Source organism: Stegastes partitus, unplaced genomic scaffold (genome assembly GCF_000690725.1).
Source record: "Stegastes partitus isolate 25-593 unplaced genomic scaffold, Stegastes_partitus-1.0.2 Scaffold177, whole genome shotgun sequence".
In the NCBI taxonomy this organism is placed as follows: Eukaryota; Metazoa; Chordata; class Actinopteri; family Pomacentridae; genus Stegastes; species Stegastes partitus.
The window spans coordinates 71,069-87,391 of NW_007577908.1; the positions used below are offsets into that span (position 1 = coordinate 71,069).

Below are 16,323 nucleotides of genomic sequence, written 5' to 3' on the forward strand. Positions count from 1 at the left end.
CAGTTACACACATTTAACCCACTGACTGTCACAATTAAAATGTTCAAAAGTGAAAATATCACCTTGAGTTTGGCCCAAATCCCGTGAATTAACACAACAAGCTGGACTTCACTAACAGGAAAAACATAAGTTTCAATATCGTACAATAACATAATAGTCAGCTGGGACAGGCTCCAGCCCCCCCACAACCCCAGTGAGGATAACTCCAATAGGATCCAGTGAATAAGTACGACGCAGCTGCAGATGTAAATAAAGACAGTTTTTTGTTTATTGACGCATAAAACATCCTTCAAACAATAAACCCATTTCAAGGGAAGGTCTCTGTACAATGCTTACTAAGCAGATTTATTTATATAGAAAACGTATGAGGGGCCGTGCTTAAAATCACGAGGCTCCTTCAAATTTAATGGCAGGTACTCTGGAAAAAAGATTACAGCATTCCATCAACAAATATTTTCCAAGCAATAAATATGCATTTATAAATAGTGTAAATTTACATCAAAATAAAAAAAAAGAAAAACACAAATTCACTCTTTTGTCTATGTGCAATCCTTTTTCTCTGTGACTTGGCTTTTTGTCTACAAATGTTTTCCTCTCTCTCGACTTAAAGTAACCAAAGACTCCAGCAGAACAATGTTTGAACTGATTAAAGAATAAAAAAAAACAAACAAACAAGGGGGGAAATGTTGTGTCACTCAACTTTTCACATTACAAAAGTGTTTTTATCTGGTTTTCCTGACCGAGGAGGTGCGTTACAAAAAAGACCTGCTATGCTAATTATCATGTGACGGAGGGAACGAAGCTCGTGTGTCAACCCACAAACAGAACACAAAAAAGAAAAAGAAAAAAAACAGAAAACTATAGAGTCAGTAGTCTTTTGCGATGTTGCCAGTTCCGGTTAATATGTACAAAACTTGATTTTTTAATGTTTTTTTTGTGTGTTTTGTGGTGAAAGTCCAGCAGGAGAACAGTCTGGTCGTGGTGACAGGAGGAGCTGCCGCCCCCCTCCAGTCCACCAGGGGGCAGCGCAGCACTCCGGGCAGGTTGCATAGACACACAGCTTTCACACAGCTGCCTTATGTGGGGGGGGTAGAGAGCTACAGAGGGCAGTTTGGAGGACTGCCGGCTTACTTCCTGAATATCAGAAAAGAAGAAGAGAGAAGGGTTTTTGTTTGTTTGTCCCCCCGGAGAGTTTCGAAGTGAAGAAGAGTCCATTGTGGTTCCTCAGAAGAACAGACATCACCATCAAGACGAGGAAGGCAGGGGACTCGCCTGGAGGGAAAAGGAACAACACACTGAGATATGCAGGTACAATTCATGAAGATTTGACACAGATATACACAAATGTTTATTATTTTAACATAATACACAATATTATTTTGACAGATATTGTGAGATAAGGTACAATGTGAGTAAGAATGCTAATGTTTGCTTTAACTGTTCACCTTTTAAAACATAAAAATATGATTGTGTGATTTGTTTTCCTAAGTGACCAGATTATTCCCAGTAAATATCACTGGTGACAGATATTGTGACATAAATTTCAATTTTAGTAAGAATGCTAATTTTTTGCTTTTATTTTTTTAACTAATAAAACATTTAACCATGACTGTGTGATTTTTTCCAAAGTGACGCAGCATATGGTGAAAACAAGCATTCAAACCCCTCCAGTTGTGGACCATAATCTCAATAATATGAAAACTATCACATCTAGATCAACACTGCCGTCATTAGAAGGTCTTTCTCTTTGTGCAGGATGTTGTAACTGCTAGAAACGACTATGAACAACACTGTTGTAATACCTGCTAACTGTTAGTAATCCTTGTATATTAGGGTGTCAATGATGAGCAGCGTGTTGCCATACACAGTATAGGAGCTGTATGTTTGGCTTGGCGTGACCTCAGATCACAGTTTGCTGCACATACAATGTGAACTGAGTCTGGACAATATGATTTGTAAGCTGCTGCATTGTTGTAGCACCACAATGATTCATTTACGATAGTTTGCTGTTACGTATTGATCAGAAGACTGCAGTGCCTTTCACTTAGTCATAGTGTGATTTTGATATTTCAATTAAAGTTTAATCTTTATTCGGCATAAAAGTGAGCCTTGTTGACACTCTGTACCCCAAAACCTGCCAGCAGATTTGAAAGCCATGTTATCCTTTTAAAAATATTCCCCAGAATTACACCATTCATTACAGCCAGAAAGTGTAAAAACTGAAAATAAAAATCGTTGGATGTTCAACTTTCCAACAGTCATTGAATGGATCACTTGCGATAAACAGTTCAGTCAACTTAAATTTAAAATTGTGAGATTGAATCAAAATCACTTTATTCTACTTGTCCCTTCTTAATTGTCAAGAGAAAAGTTCAGGGACTTTTGGGCTGAACTGCAGGCTGTGTTGTATGAAAACAAATTAGAGACACTGACAGAAAAATGAAAAATACTAGATGAACAAAATAAATGCAGCATGACTTAAAAACAGTATCAGCAAGGTGTTGGAAGATACATTCAGCCAAGTGAAACATCTTTGTAGAGGTAAAGTGAAGAGCAGAGTGAAAAAGTCTGCAGAGGCTGTAAAAATGTAAATAGCTAAACATGTCCAGTATGTAGAGCTTTTCTCAGTATTCTAACACTGGTGGACACTTTCAAAAATGCATATTTGTACAATAATCTAACTTTTTTTTTTCTTTTTATGACTCATAGGATTCTAATTGTGTTGTACTACACAAAAGGCATTTCTGAGTTCCCTCTCCTCGTCATGGTTGTGCTGTTTTCATAGAGGTGCAGGACTTTATATTGCAGTGAAAAACGAGCCCACAGTGAGGATAAAGCACAACCAGAAACTGCTCGGTGTTCAGAGAGTTAAACTAAAGTACTGCTGCTGGCTGTGCGTCCGATACTTACGAGTGTGAACTGGTCATAAACCTGCATGAGGTCCTCGATCTTGTACTGCTCCAGCACCACGAAGTTGTCCAGGTTGGTGCTCCCCCGCCGGGCGCAGTCCTGGCAGTGCACCACGTAGGTCTTCCTGCTGTTGCTCTCGCTGGTTACAAACAGCAGGTCGAACACTTCCACCTGGGAGACGGGGAAGGTGGAAAGTCATGAATAATGCAGTCAAACACCATCCACGCAGCAGAAACATGCAGGTGTAACCCACCTCACAGATGCTGCAGTAGTGGGCCGGTTCGTTGGGGGTCCTGCCGTGCCAAACCAGCTCCTTCCCGGCAGCCAGCAGCAGCTCCCTCTGCATCTGACACTGCTTCAGAGTCCGCAACAAGCAATACCTGACAAACACAAACCAGTTCGAGAGTTCAGGGAAAAAAAACGCAAAAAACACACAAGCGAGGTTAATAATTCACCAGTCCTCACTTGATCATTTCGAAAAGCTTGTGGTCCGACACTTTGATGTTCCTGGCCATGTTCCAGGAGAGGTGGATCATGGGGACGATGGATTTGACGCTCTGCAGTTTGTTCCACTCGTAGCGCTCCACTGCCAGCTTGTACTGATGGGCTGAGGACAGAAGTGAAACGCTCATTTTCATCTTTACGCCGGCGGAAATGTGTTTTTTCAGGGGATATTTACAAAAGCACAGTCACAAACCTGCCTGCACCTGAAGAGGTCAAACTGGGCTTTCTCTTATCTCAGAAAGTTGCACATATTCAGGGCTACCAGCTCTTATCCAAGATTCTTAGAGATGAGAATAAAAATAGCGTTTTTTTCTGGGGGGGGGACATTTTTTATTTTTTTTTTAAATCAGTTTTGCTAACAGTAAACCCAGAACATTTTTGTTGACCAAAAAAACAGAAAAATGCAAAGACTTCTGTCACACAACATACCACAGACCTGCTTCCTTTACTGAAACAATCGCGCTTCCTGTCACCCCACAAACCCTGACCTCCACCCTCCTCGTCTCACCTGTGAGGGGTCCGACGTTCCACGCAATGTTGTTGCACCAGCCGATGGCCTGAACCCAGTGGATGGTGCCCGTGTTGAGCCACACCAAGTCTCCTGGACGCTGGATGAAGCGGTAAACAGGCACGTTGGTCTCGTACAGGTCCTCCAGGTTGGGCCACCAGGAGCCCATCAGGAAGTTGATGTTGTTCCTGTGAAAAGGAGGTGAAAAAATACACCTGATCAGCTACCAGCTCTGACGATCAGCAAAGGAAAGTTTAAGGTTATCCTTTGGGGCAGGTTTGTGTCATCTCAGATAGCGGCGCTGCTCCTAGATTTAATCATTTGTTATTTGACAACCAAAACTAATAAACATTTTGACAGAATTTGAGAATTTTGTGTTTTCAGGCATGGGAATTTTGTGCCATCTTATCTGTTGAACCATTTTAAGGTTTCAATATCTCCAGAAATATAACTGATCGAATGACTTCAGGAAATGCCAAATGTTAATTATTGGCCCCTATATATATATACACTTGTGATCATAGGAGTCTGCATATTGGTGTTATATGTGCAATGTTAAAGGCTGCTTCCATGTTGTCTTAATGTTGAAGTTTAACAACATATGACACTTTGCCTCAACAAATGTTCCTACACAGAAATGAACACTGCAAAGGAAGCAATGTGTCACGTTTCATTTGCTCTGGGAGTTATATTTCTGGAAGCATTAAAACCTTAAAATGGTTTCACAGACAAAATATTTAATTGAGGGTGTAAATACAAAAGTTCCCGGGTCTAATAAACATATGCAATTCTACAAATCCACCCAAAACGTGTATTTTTTTTAGGTTCCAAATAACAAATGATCAAAGTTTTAGACAGTACAGCAACATATTTTCTGAATTCTGTCTGATCTGACTGGGAAGGATCCATTTGTTGTACCTTTCACAGAAGTCGTTGATGACGCCCCAGTACGGCTCAGGAACAGCGAACCACTCACAGTCTCCAGGACCGATGTTGATGTTGACCGAACAGAAATTATTGTTCTCTTGGTGACCTACAAAAAGAAGATTTGATCACTCAAAAAGCAAGAAAAAAAGAGACAAAGCAGAGGGCAGTGTTTATTCTGTCCATGTCTACCTGGCGTCCTGCTTCCTGGCACCTTCATGTACAGCTGGACAGTGTTCATGCCCAGGATGGTGTGACCCACATGGCTCAGCAGGTTACCGGCCGACACCACCCGGGAGAAGGCCGGCAGTTTGGAAAGCTCCTGAAGCTGCTGTTTCCATCTGTAAAGGTTAAAGGTTAGCATAACAATAAAAGAATGTAGTTGCCAATAAAGATGTAACTAATCTGTGTGAGATGCAGTCTGAACTGTTCACTCACTTCTTTTCATCCGAGAGGTCGATGTTGGTGCCAAACTTGATGTGTTTGAAAGGACCTTTCCTTCGCCGCATCATGCTAACGGACAGGAAAATGTTATTAGTAACAGATTTTTTTTAAAAAAGAAAAACGCTCAGAAATTAAATCTGATGAGACAACAACAACAACAAAAAAAAACTCACCTGTCTGAGGAACCTGCCTCTGCTTCCACCTCCTTCTTCTTCTCATTTTCCTCCTAAAGCAAAAAACCCACATAGGTTATGTGTTGGTAAACTGCAGTGGAAAGTCCAGAGAACTAGCTGAACATCAGTTGCGTATGGTTGTAGTGTTCAGGTGGACTGGTTGGTCTACATCAGGGGTGTCCAATCCTGGTCCTCGAGGGCCACAATCCTGCATGTTTTAGATGTCGCCCTCTTCCAACACACCTGATTCAAATGATCAGCTCATCATCAAGCTCTGCAGAAGCCTGATAATGATCCTGATCATTTGAATCAGGTGTGATGGAAGAGAGAAACATCTAAAACATGCAGGATTGTGACCCACAAGGACCAGGATTGCCCACCCCTGGTCTACATGCTCTCATCCAACCAAACTCTGACTGGTTGGAAAATCAGTCAGAAAATCTTTCCTCAGGTGAACAGATCTACAACCCTCCAGGATTGTTCTATTGTCTTGGAGACTGCTAACTTCTCGAACGTTTACTTACTCAGCTCCAAACTAACCGACACCATGTCAAAGAAATCATCTATGTGGCTACATTTTGTTCAAACAGACCAACAAAAAGTTGAATTTTAGCTTTGCAAATCATACATGTTCCAATATACCACGATGTAGAAGTCTGTGGAAGAATCTAGAAGTAACAGAGCTCTTTACGGCACAGGGAGTCATTGCCTGTTCAGTAATCATAAAGATGCATGAGCAGCCTGGTTTACAGCGTCTCTGTAAACTCAGGTGTGTGTCATGATACATTCGTCTTAACTGTCTGTGAACCCATCAGTAAGTAGTATCCAATTCATGCAGCTTACTAAGTTCGCAGGGTTTGAAGGGAAGGTTGTCGTAAAATAAAAAACAAAATTACATTGTTTATCAGAAGCAGTAAAAACAGAAAGAATCATCACACTTCAACTTCTCTCAGAACTAATCATGAGTCAATTGAAGCTTTGTCTGGAAAAATGAACCGTATTTAAGCTTGACATCATGAAGCATCATTTAAATCACATTATCCTACATGTCTTGATTAAAAAATTGTAAAAAATAACTCTTAAATTACTTTATTTTATGATTTACAGCGTTATAACTGTGTCAAAAGAGATTTCAGCGTTCTCTCTCCGTCTAGCTGTCATTGTACTGCTTCCACAGAGGAGCACAAATGTATACTGCAGTGAAAATAAATGAGGTGAAAATGAACACATCTTTAAATAAAACAAGTGGAATAAAGTGACTTTAATGAAATATTAGGATATGAAGCTTAGATAGACGTTACCCAACAGAATGGCACATCACACATGATTTAAATCCTACGATTCTCCCTGTTTTTACAGTTCCTCTGACACATGATGCAGTTTTGCCAGTTTTTCAGAGACAATGCGCCTGTGAAACCTGTCGGTGGATTTTGGGCTTCAGAGGGTTAATGTGTTGCAAATACAAGCTTTTTATGGTTATTTATAATTCATGTAGACTAATGAAGTGGGCAGGTAGAGTGCACTCAGCACTGTGGAACATTTACTTCATCAAGACAAAACATGTGACTGATTGAAGAGTTTCAGGCCACCAAAATTTTCTTTGGCTGACTACAATCCTGCATTAACAATCATTCACAATATTTTGTTGCTCTTTAAAAATCTAGTCTAGGAGATAATTTGCTTTATATATCTGCATGATGTGTTTGATGAAACAGTACAGAGCTGCACATCCTCGGTTTGATTGGGACAAAGATGGCTTCTAATACATTTATGAAAGTGTTGAAAATGAAGCTCTGTGTTCATCATAACATATATGGAACATAATTCCAAGACTTATGGTTTAGTGACAGACACTCCAGTTACTTTGCTGCACATGGCGGTCGTCCAGGACCCAGAATCTGTGTCTGCAATGTGTGAATGTGTCTCCCACTGACCCGCAGAGACTCCTGGAAGGATGAAGCCTGGTACTGGGCGTATTTGATGATGGTGGTGTGGGAGCGGCTGCTCTCGCAACGCCACATCTTCCTGCTGCCGCTCGGGTCCCAGTTCTCATCGGTGGGCTGAGCCAGCTGGGTCCGCACCTCCACCAGATGGTCTGGGTTGGCCTCCACCAACGTCTTAGTGGAGAACAGGCCCAAGTCTGAGGAGAGAAGTCAAGGAAGAGGAGTTGAAAATTACATCCACCTGGAAGCTGTTCTAAATCGTCCCTTTTTCCCATTTATACATAAAATTATCTTAAAATATGTTTTATTCAACCACAAGATCACGGTGTTTGCCAGTCCCCTCAGCAGTCAGTATTAAGAGTGGGGTCAAAGGGAGGTTGTGTGGCTCAAATGTCACAAAAAAAGCAGTGAACAATCTGTCAGATTGGAGTATTACGTAACAGGGCGGCAAATTGTAGCAGAAGAGCAGATGTTTGTTAATTTTTGGCTGCTGCTTTTCTCTGTGTAGTAACATTTTCCACTTGCAGGTGGTGCTGTTGTCATACATGTCAAACCAGAACACACTCCCTCCCCATGATTTCAGGGACACACCCACAGAGCCATGTGAGGCTGGAAAAGACAAACATCCAGCCGCCCGTGAATGCAGCTGCTGACACTCTCTTATGTAGAGTTTTAAAGCAAAAAAAAGTTAAACACATTTTGACACAGAAATGCACTTTGAGCAGAGTGGAAGTCATGTTTTGTACATCTCTTACCCAGTTTGAGGGCTCCTGCCAGTCCTCTGATGACGGTGACCGGGTTGCTGGGGTTGGTGCAGAACTGATGGAGGGGAGGGAAGAAAGCGTCCCTCTTGTTTTCAAGCTGCATGTCAGAGAGGAGACACAGGAGCGGTCAGGCTCATTGGGAGGATCAACACATTAAAGAGCAGCTCGTAGCCAAGATACCGCCAATCCAACACAACACACAGCAACACCCTGAATACTTCTCCTTCTCCGGCGAGGCTGTACGCACATAAATACTGGGCGTCGGGGGGTTGAGTTTGTCCTTTGGCAGTGGAGGAGAGGGTGGGCGAGGGGGCCGCGGCGGGGGACACCTGTCCAGGAGGATGCTGCTCGTCGACAGGCCGTTCTTCCCCAGGTTCCTGCAGCAGGAGACAGAGCAGCGAGTTTATCATTTCAGGTAAAGGTAGGCGGTCAGCGACAGCAGCTGTAAATTTGCAGCATCATGCAGAGCAGAACATCTGCAAGTAAAAACTACAGCAATCATTTTGCCTCATGTAACCTCATAGTTTCCTCAGAAGACGCCTAACAACTAAACACTTGCAAACAGCGATGTAACAGCTCCACCTCTGCTGATCTAACATTTGGTGCACAGAATCAGGACTTCACGGAGCTTAGAGGAACATTTTAAGTCTTTCTAGTCCTGTTTTTTTAAACTTATCTGCAGCAGTGATGTAACAATATACAGAATATATAGAGCTGATTTAGATCTTGTAACTAATTCGTGCCTGATTCTTACAGTCGTTTGTTTATTAGGAACTTTTGCACTGTGTAACTATCAACGAAGGGAACAAAATGAAACTTCAGCACTAACTGTTTACACTGGTCACACGAGTGCAACTAACCTTTTTCACTTTCATTTCAGGTACACCAACATACAATTTAAACGCACCCGAAGTATTTGTTGCACTATTTTGGCCTGAATAACACATTTGAACGTTATGTTTTTGTCACTTTTCACACATATAGGTAGCTTCCAGCAACATTATGACTGCCAACAGGAATAAAGGAGCAGACTGATGTTTTGTGGGTGAAGCTAGGACTTGAGTTTTATTAAAAGCTAGCTCTTCTTTGGCTCAATTATAACCATTATTCAATGTTATTATAATGTCCGATTCCTCACTGGGGAGCTGCTCTGCCAGTCACACACCTGTCACAACACAGGATAAGTTTCTTGCCTTTTTTTCCCCTTTTAAATTCAGAACGTCAATAATTTGACAGACAAAGCTTTAACCTAAGTGTGCTTTGGCTCCACTCTTTGCCATAAATGCGTAATGATGGCTGTTATTTCATATCTCAGTGTTTCTCACAGGTTGAGAGTTTATTTGTGGTACTGCAGTGTGACCGCTGTGCATGCAGAGACTCATGCACTTTAGAGGACAGTATAACCCGGGACATTTTCCAAAGCTACAGTTTACTGATGTTTCCTAAATGCCTCACATCCATCAGCAGATGTTAGCTAGTCAACTGTGCACAGAGAAGCCGCTAGTCTCCACTCAGTTACTGCAACACGGCAGGTCAGACAGCTGTGAGAATAAAAAACACATTAAAAAGAGTGAAATAAGGAGTTTCCATGTCAGATTGACCTCAGCTGAAATAGAATGATTTAACCTAGCTGGGCAGGGAACCCAGAGACTAACTGACAGAGCTGCTAAACGTCAGGTGCACCAAATGAAAATGTTTAGTTGTACTCGAGAGATTTTTGGCCGCACTATGGAAGACCTACAAGTCTAGGACATATGATTTAACTGGATTATACAATATGGAAGAGAGCAAAACAGAATACATTGCACAGTTAAAATGAAGCTTGTTAACAGGTGAAGCAAGATTTTGAAAGTGTACAGTTTCTTTCAAATTAGATGAATTAAATAGATGAATGTTAATAGTCGTATTAATTAGATGCATCTGCCAGCAGTGGTTTGGAGCCATTTCTGTAGCGGTTTGTTGACATTTTCTTTTTAACTTGCAGTAGATGTTGTAGTCATCAGAAATTCCTGATACATCCAACCTGAACAATTAGGAGCCGGGCGTGAATGGTTTTCCTGACATGGCTGCAATTCTGAATTAAAGCACGATAGCAGAGGTACGTGCATGAGAACTGGACTAAACCTACAGGGTGCAGATTAGGATTGTTGGTTAAAAATAAACTTCATAAGAAAAAAAATGAAGCTCAGTGACAAGAGCAAGTTCATAGCATCACAATAACTCGCTACAGGAATCAAAATCCACATGGCCAAACCTAAGCACAACCAAAAAAAAGCACTATTCACACACGTCTGACATCAGCTCAGGATGGCACAGTGAAAAGTTCAGTTTGTTCTCAATGACACAAAGTGGCTGTTCTAAGCAAACACGATGAATGCATAATGTGGGGTCAAAAAGTCGTGACATTTTCAAACTGTGGCAACGAATCAACACGTTACTCACTTTTACACATGAATTCACACATACGAATGTGTCTGCCCTGGCAATTACTGACAAATGCTCAGTTTCACACAGTTTGTGTTTTGTGCACGTCTTACTTAGTAACACTCAATAACACAGGTTCAATTATCACTTATTAGCTGTGAGCTGTTAACTATCCCATGACATCTACAGCAACCAGCAGTTATTAGTGCTTTTTCCAAAAAGTCAATCAAACGTTAGCTTATCAGGAAAGCCTTAGTCGACCAAGTTTTTGTTTTCAAAAACTAAACTAACTCCACAGGAATGAAGACAGTCAGTCCGTCACAGACAGATCATTGGGATCATTTCAGAGGATAAAGGAAAAATGTTTAGGGTTTTAAATATTGTAACTGGCCATTATTAGCTGTGGTTTTCTCTGCAATTCAGCCCTGTGTTAGCAATATTTAGCATTTACTCTGAGGCCTGGACCTCAAATAATTTCCTGATACCCCCAAAAATAGAATTGGACAGATACATTGATGATGAACTAGTTGATGACTGGCTTTGCTGACTAGCAGCTGACTAGGAAACTCTTTGTTTGGGGCCAGTTCTACTGTTTTTTGAGGTTTAATACGAGAACTCTGCATTACAAGTAGATTAAATACAAATACAATTCAGAATTTTCGCTCTATGTCGGCTTATGAAACAATGAATCACACATTAAATATTTATGAAATGCAAATTCACTGTCCAGGAATTTCATTTTTTTAAAGGAAGAATTGTGTTCCCATTGTAAAGGATTATGGAATCATCAAAGCAATGACCTTAACACAGGAATGTATGTCGTGATCTTGCACAGTACAGCTTTAAATACCATGTATAACAAGGCTGAAGAAATATTTTGGACAAAGACAAAATGTGAATTAAGGATTGTGGTGCTACTAATCATATTCTCTCCATGTCAGAGAATATGATTGTTTTGCACAGACTGCAAATTATTATTATTATTTCTTAAAATCATATAATCATTTAAATATTTTTCCAAGTGAAAAGAACTGTAAAAAGTTACCATTCCCACCAAGATCAGGACTCATACTGCTATAGTGGTATCTTTCAAAATAACTGCAATATGACTTGTTTTGCATATTGTTCTAAAATCATAGCACGACTGGCTTCTTACCTGCATGCTTTGAGCACTTCACTGGAGCTGGGGTAGATGGAAACCGAGGACCAGGGGGCCAGACCGGCAGCAACAGTGTGTCTGTGAGCTCCTCCAGAAGGCTCGACCTTCAGTGGGCTCTTAGAGTCCTCTGGCCCCTTCCCATTGAGTGTGACGGGCCCCTGACTGTTGGTGTTGGACGGGCTGTTAAGGCAGGAGAGGCTGTTGGTGGCGTGAGGGTCTGCCGAGCATGGGGAGGGCGTGGCGGTGGCTGACAGCGGCGAGGACGCCACCGAGTGCTCTGAAGCTGGCTTGGCGGCACCGTGGAGACCCGGGTGGACGTTGTTGATTTTCTCTGAGGAAGACCCTCCGTGGTTGCTGTAGTTATTGTTATCATCGTTACTGGTAGTATTGGCTTTTCCCTTTAGCAAGGCTGAGAGCTGAGGATTGTCTGAACTGAGCACGCCGGGGGCAGGAGAGCCAGGCTGAGACAGGCTGGTGGAGCTGTCCGTCACCCGCGGCTGGACGTGATTAGTCAATCCCTGCGCGGGGGCGGTGCCGGGACTGTGGGGCGTCCCTCCGGAATGCCTGATGGCAGCCTCCGGACCTGATGGCAGAGTGGCAGCTGCACCATTGCTGCCGTTGTTGCCCCCTGAAGGCGTGGTGTCTTTGGTGTGGACCCCTGAGGTAGTAGCGGAGTGGGGAGGCGAGGACAAGTGGTTGGGCGTGGTCTGGGGGGAGGTGGGGGACAGAGAGGAGGCTGAGGAAGAGGCAGTGCAGGGCCCAGAGGAATGTCCGACCTGATTCAGAATGCCAGAGGAAGAGAACGAGGTCTGAGGGGAGGAGGAGGACGAGGAGAAAGGGGGTTCTCCATTAGGACCTGCCGAATGTGAACCTGGACCTTTCTGAAGCCCCTGGATGGAGACGAGGACACATTGCATTACTCCTAGCACATTCAATAAGGCAATAACAGAAATGTGTTAACGGAAATGATATGAACCATCTTTGCAGTGTGAAAGACACACTGTGGGGACATGTTAGACTTTCATTCATTTTCCTGAAAGAGGACAAAATATGGGACCTTTAAAACAAATAAAGTGGAGGCTGACGTACAATTTGTACCTGAGTGGTAGTGTTACGTTGTTGGCTCCTCCATGTCTCGTCTGCATGGCTGGGACTACTGGTAGTGCTGCTGGTGCTGGGGTGACTGGCGGCTGTGCAGTTGTGAGGTAGAGAGTTCTGCTGCGGGTAAGGCACGTTTCCGTTGCTCGCACCGCCACCTCCCAGTCCCAGGGTGTGATTTTTGTCCAGGTGTCCCTGCAGCCCCGCTGAAGGACTCGAAGAGCAGGATCCGTTGGCCGTGGGCAGGGTGACACACGGGGGCCGGATGGCTGTGTGGTTGAGGGGGGAGGTGCGGGGGAGGCCTGCATGGTGGTGAGAGGACTCAGCCAAAGGACCGTTGGGGAGGCTGGGTCGCAGCTGGCCACCCGCTGCTGCCTGCTGCCTCATCTGACAAACACAGAGGTGCAGATTAAAACCAAACACTGAGCAACGGTGAACTGATCAATAACTTATAGAATAGAAATACTTTATCGATCCACAAGGGGAATGCAGCCAGAGTAAAGTGACCACCACCACAAAATAAATAAGCATAAATAATCAGCTAACTGAAGTAAAAAAAAAAAAAGAAAGAAAGAAACGAAAAAAAATATATTAAAGTAAAAAAAAATGCACAGCAAAGTGTAAACCATCCTATGAGTAAAGAAAAGTATTAAAGGGGAAAATGCACCATAAAATGTCAAATACACAAAAGTACTATGGTAAAAATTGACAAAGAAAAGAGGAAACGTCCTGTAAACAGCAGTGCAACATGTACAAGTCACACAACAGCAGTACAAAAACAGCAGAAGTAACACATATGATACAAAGCAGAGTGCTGAGAGCTCTCTGCCAGCCAGAGGTGAGGTGTTAAACACAGTTATATATAGTAAGAATGATTGCAAGTATCTGTCCTTACATCTTATTGTGTTTATACATATGCACCTATAAACACAATAAGACTAGCACATTGTCCTGTATATGTGTACCTGCTGCTGATGTTGCTGCATGAGAGAGAACTGGTTCTCCAGCTGCTCCAGCATCTGCAACTGAGGGGGCTTGAGGTTTGCTCGGTTGGTCCGCAAGTGGTCCAAGTGCTGTCGAGTTCAACAAATGATGCATTTGTGATTAAAAAATGTTCTTACAGAAAATAGTGCACTCGTTATTTTCATCTAAATATGTTGGACCTAAATATGGCCTCATTATGTTCACAATTAGGACAATTTTCTTTTGTAATATGGCTGAAAAAAATGTTTCATTCTACAAATATGAATGAATGCAGGACATGTAAAAAAAAAAAAAGTTTTGTTGTAATCAGCTGGATAGTCACAGAGAAAATGGAAACTGTAAAAACAAAAGAATAGTTCAACTTTCCCATGGTCTGTGAATGTGTCATATGTGGCAGTTCAAAAGGTAAATAAACCAAATCTAAGCTTAAAACTGTGATATTTCATGATAATCAAAATGTGCCCAAAATACAGTAGAGTCTACAAAAAAATACAAAGAATTAACACAACCAAGACTGCAACGTTTTTGATCTTTTTGTATGCTTCTCCTTAACTGCTTCAATTGAAGAGTTCCATTTATTAAGAAGAAGCTTTATTGTCATTGTACAAAAGTTGCAACGAAATTTCGTTTGGTATCATCTTTGCAGCAGCTAATAAGGTGACAGCCTAACACATTAACGTTATTACAATAACATAATACAATAGTCACTCTTGGGGTGAACTGCAGGCTGTGTTCGCAAATAGTACTGATAAGACAACAAGCAAATTTTGAGAGGAACATTAGTTTCTTGACCAGTAAAATCAGTGAGGCATGTTCAAAAAACACTGTACAGAGGAGCAAGTTGCTGGAAGACACAATCAGCTCGGCAAAATATTTTCCTAGAGTTGATATGAAAAACATGGCGTTTGAGGTTGAGGGTTGTAAAATTGTAAATAGAAAACATCTTTAACATGTGGAGCCATCCTTTTATCCCAAAAATTGGCAACATCTCTGGCCACCTGGAAAAATACTGTGCATGTCATGTCTATTTGTAATCCAGTGGTTGTAAAATATATAATCAAAGACATTTTGCTTTTGTTATTTTCCAATTCCTTACTATGCTAATGGTAATTCTAACTGTGGCATACAGCACAGAGGACCTTTCTGAGTCCACTCTATTTCTAGTCATGGTTGTGCTGTTTCCATAGAGGGGCAGGACTTTATATTGCAGTGGAAAATGAGTCCACACTGATGAAAATGTGACAGGAGCAAAAAGACGTAAAGAAAAGAGTCAAAATCAGCTAATGAAGTTCTCTGTTCTGACTTCGTGGAAAGACCTTTTAATGTCTTTTTAGTAGGTTTACGTAAGCTGGTAATGCACCAGGTGTGCTGGACTCATAACTGCTTCATCTCTGTCAGGAAAGTTTCTGTGTATAGTGATAACAAAAAGAGCTTTTCCTACCTGAAGCTTCTGTGGTGTTAGGTACCAGCTGGGGATTTGCTGTTGATTGGGGCACGAATCTGCAGCACCCTGTAAATGAGATGAAGAAATGTATACCACGGCTCACATATTTCACTTCCATCCACCAGAAACATCAATGTTGGTGTCCCTAACTGTACCTTTGCTGGGCTGGCAGTGCGTTTCCTCTTGGCAGGACTGGCCTGTGGGTCTGTATGATTGTTGGCAGACTGGCCTCCCTCCCCCTTACAGGCCTGGAAATCCAGCACAGACACACAGCTTGTGAGGACACACATTACCAACAATACCAGCGACGCTTCTTTTCAAGTTCAAAATTAGCCCTAATGTGATGCTTCAAAAGATGGAGCACTAAAAATCCAAACTTTTCTGCACAATGACACTGAAGGACACACTTGATACTACATATGTACATGCACAGCGATTTGAGCATTTAAACAATGCATGTATGACAATACTCTGTTCAAAATATGAATTATGTTCACACCTTCATTTGATCAAGGTCATATTCCGAGAGGTTATAAGACCAGTAGCCATGTTTCCATAAAATTGGGAAAGTAACTTAAAGCAAACTTTTGGAATGTTTGAAAGTCAAACAAAAAAAGAGAAAATGTCATTTAAGCTCGTTTCTACTGCTTTGGAGTGAACCAATTAGTCTGTACAGGGTCGTAGAAAGAGACGCTACAGACAAAACCAACTGCTTGCCGACCGCTAAAAGACCTCAAACAAGAAGAAAAAACTTTGTCTATAAGAGACAAATGGAGGGAAGTCTTCAGAAATGCTTTCCAATTTTAATAATATTCCCCAATGGGGGATCAAAAAATATTCTATTCTATCATATTCTATTTTATTCTGTCCAATCAGGAATGTGGTAAAAATAAAAATAAAAATAAAAATTCTTTCACGTCAGCTGGTATCGGTTACATTTCGCACCATCACGAATCAAAGATAAAGAGAAGCAGAAACAGCTTCTAAGTTATGTTTACTAAATATTTGCTATATCAGAACTTACATTTTAAAAAAGTTGTTTTC

At 41.7% G+C, this 16,323-nt stretch overlaps 1 protein-coding gene across 2 annotated transcripts in view; it reads right to left on the bottom strand.

The window, feature by feature from the left end:
- Positions 1-246: 246 nt before the first annotated feature.
- Positions 247-16,323, bottom strand: part of kdm6a (lysine (K)-specific demethylase 6A) — a 58,219-nt gene continuing 42,142 nt past the window's right edge. Inside the window, exons 14-30 of one of the 2 annotated variants that reach the window (XM_008279949.1) lie at positions 15,435-15,527; positions 15,277-15,345; positions 13,817-13,924; positions 12,852-13,238; positions 11,751-12,643; positions 8,418-8,547; positions 8,162-8,267; positions 7,398-7,603; positions 5,464-5,516; positions 5,285-5,359; positions 5,039-5,187; positions 4,841-4,955; positions 3,923-4,110; positions 3,376-3,517; positions 3,164-3,290; positions 2,911-3,081; positions 247-1,272 (exon numbers count right to left, since the gene is read on the bottom strand). In XM_008279949.1, the coding sequence (XP_008278171.1) occupies positions 1,246-1,272; positions 2,911-3,081; positions 3,164-3,290; positions 3,376-3,517; positions 3,923-4,110; positions 4,841-4,955; positions 5,039-5,187; positions 5,285-5,359; positions 5,464-5,516; positions 7,398-7,603; positions 8,162-8,267; positions 8,418-8,547; positions 11,751-12,643; positions 12,852-13,238; positions 13,817-13,924; positions 15,277-15,345; positions 15,435-15,527 (3,039 nt within the window). In that variant the 3' untranslated portion in view covers positions 247-1,245. Of the gene's footprint in view, positions 1,273-2,910; positions 3,082-3,163; positions 3,291-3,375; positions 3,518-3,922; positions 4,111-4,840; positions 4,956-5,038; positions 5,188-5,284; positions 5,360-5,463; positions 5,517-7,397; positions 7,604-8,161; positions 8,268-8,417; positions 8,548-11,750; positions 12,644-12,842; positions 13,239-13,816; positions 13,925-15,276; positions 15,346-15,434; positions 15,528-16,323 lie in introns of both variants that reach the window. The other variant, XM_008279948.1, reaches the window with a different exon arrangement.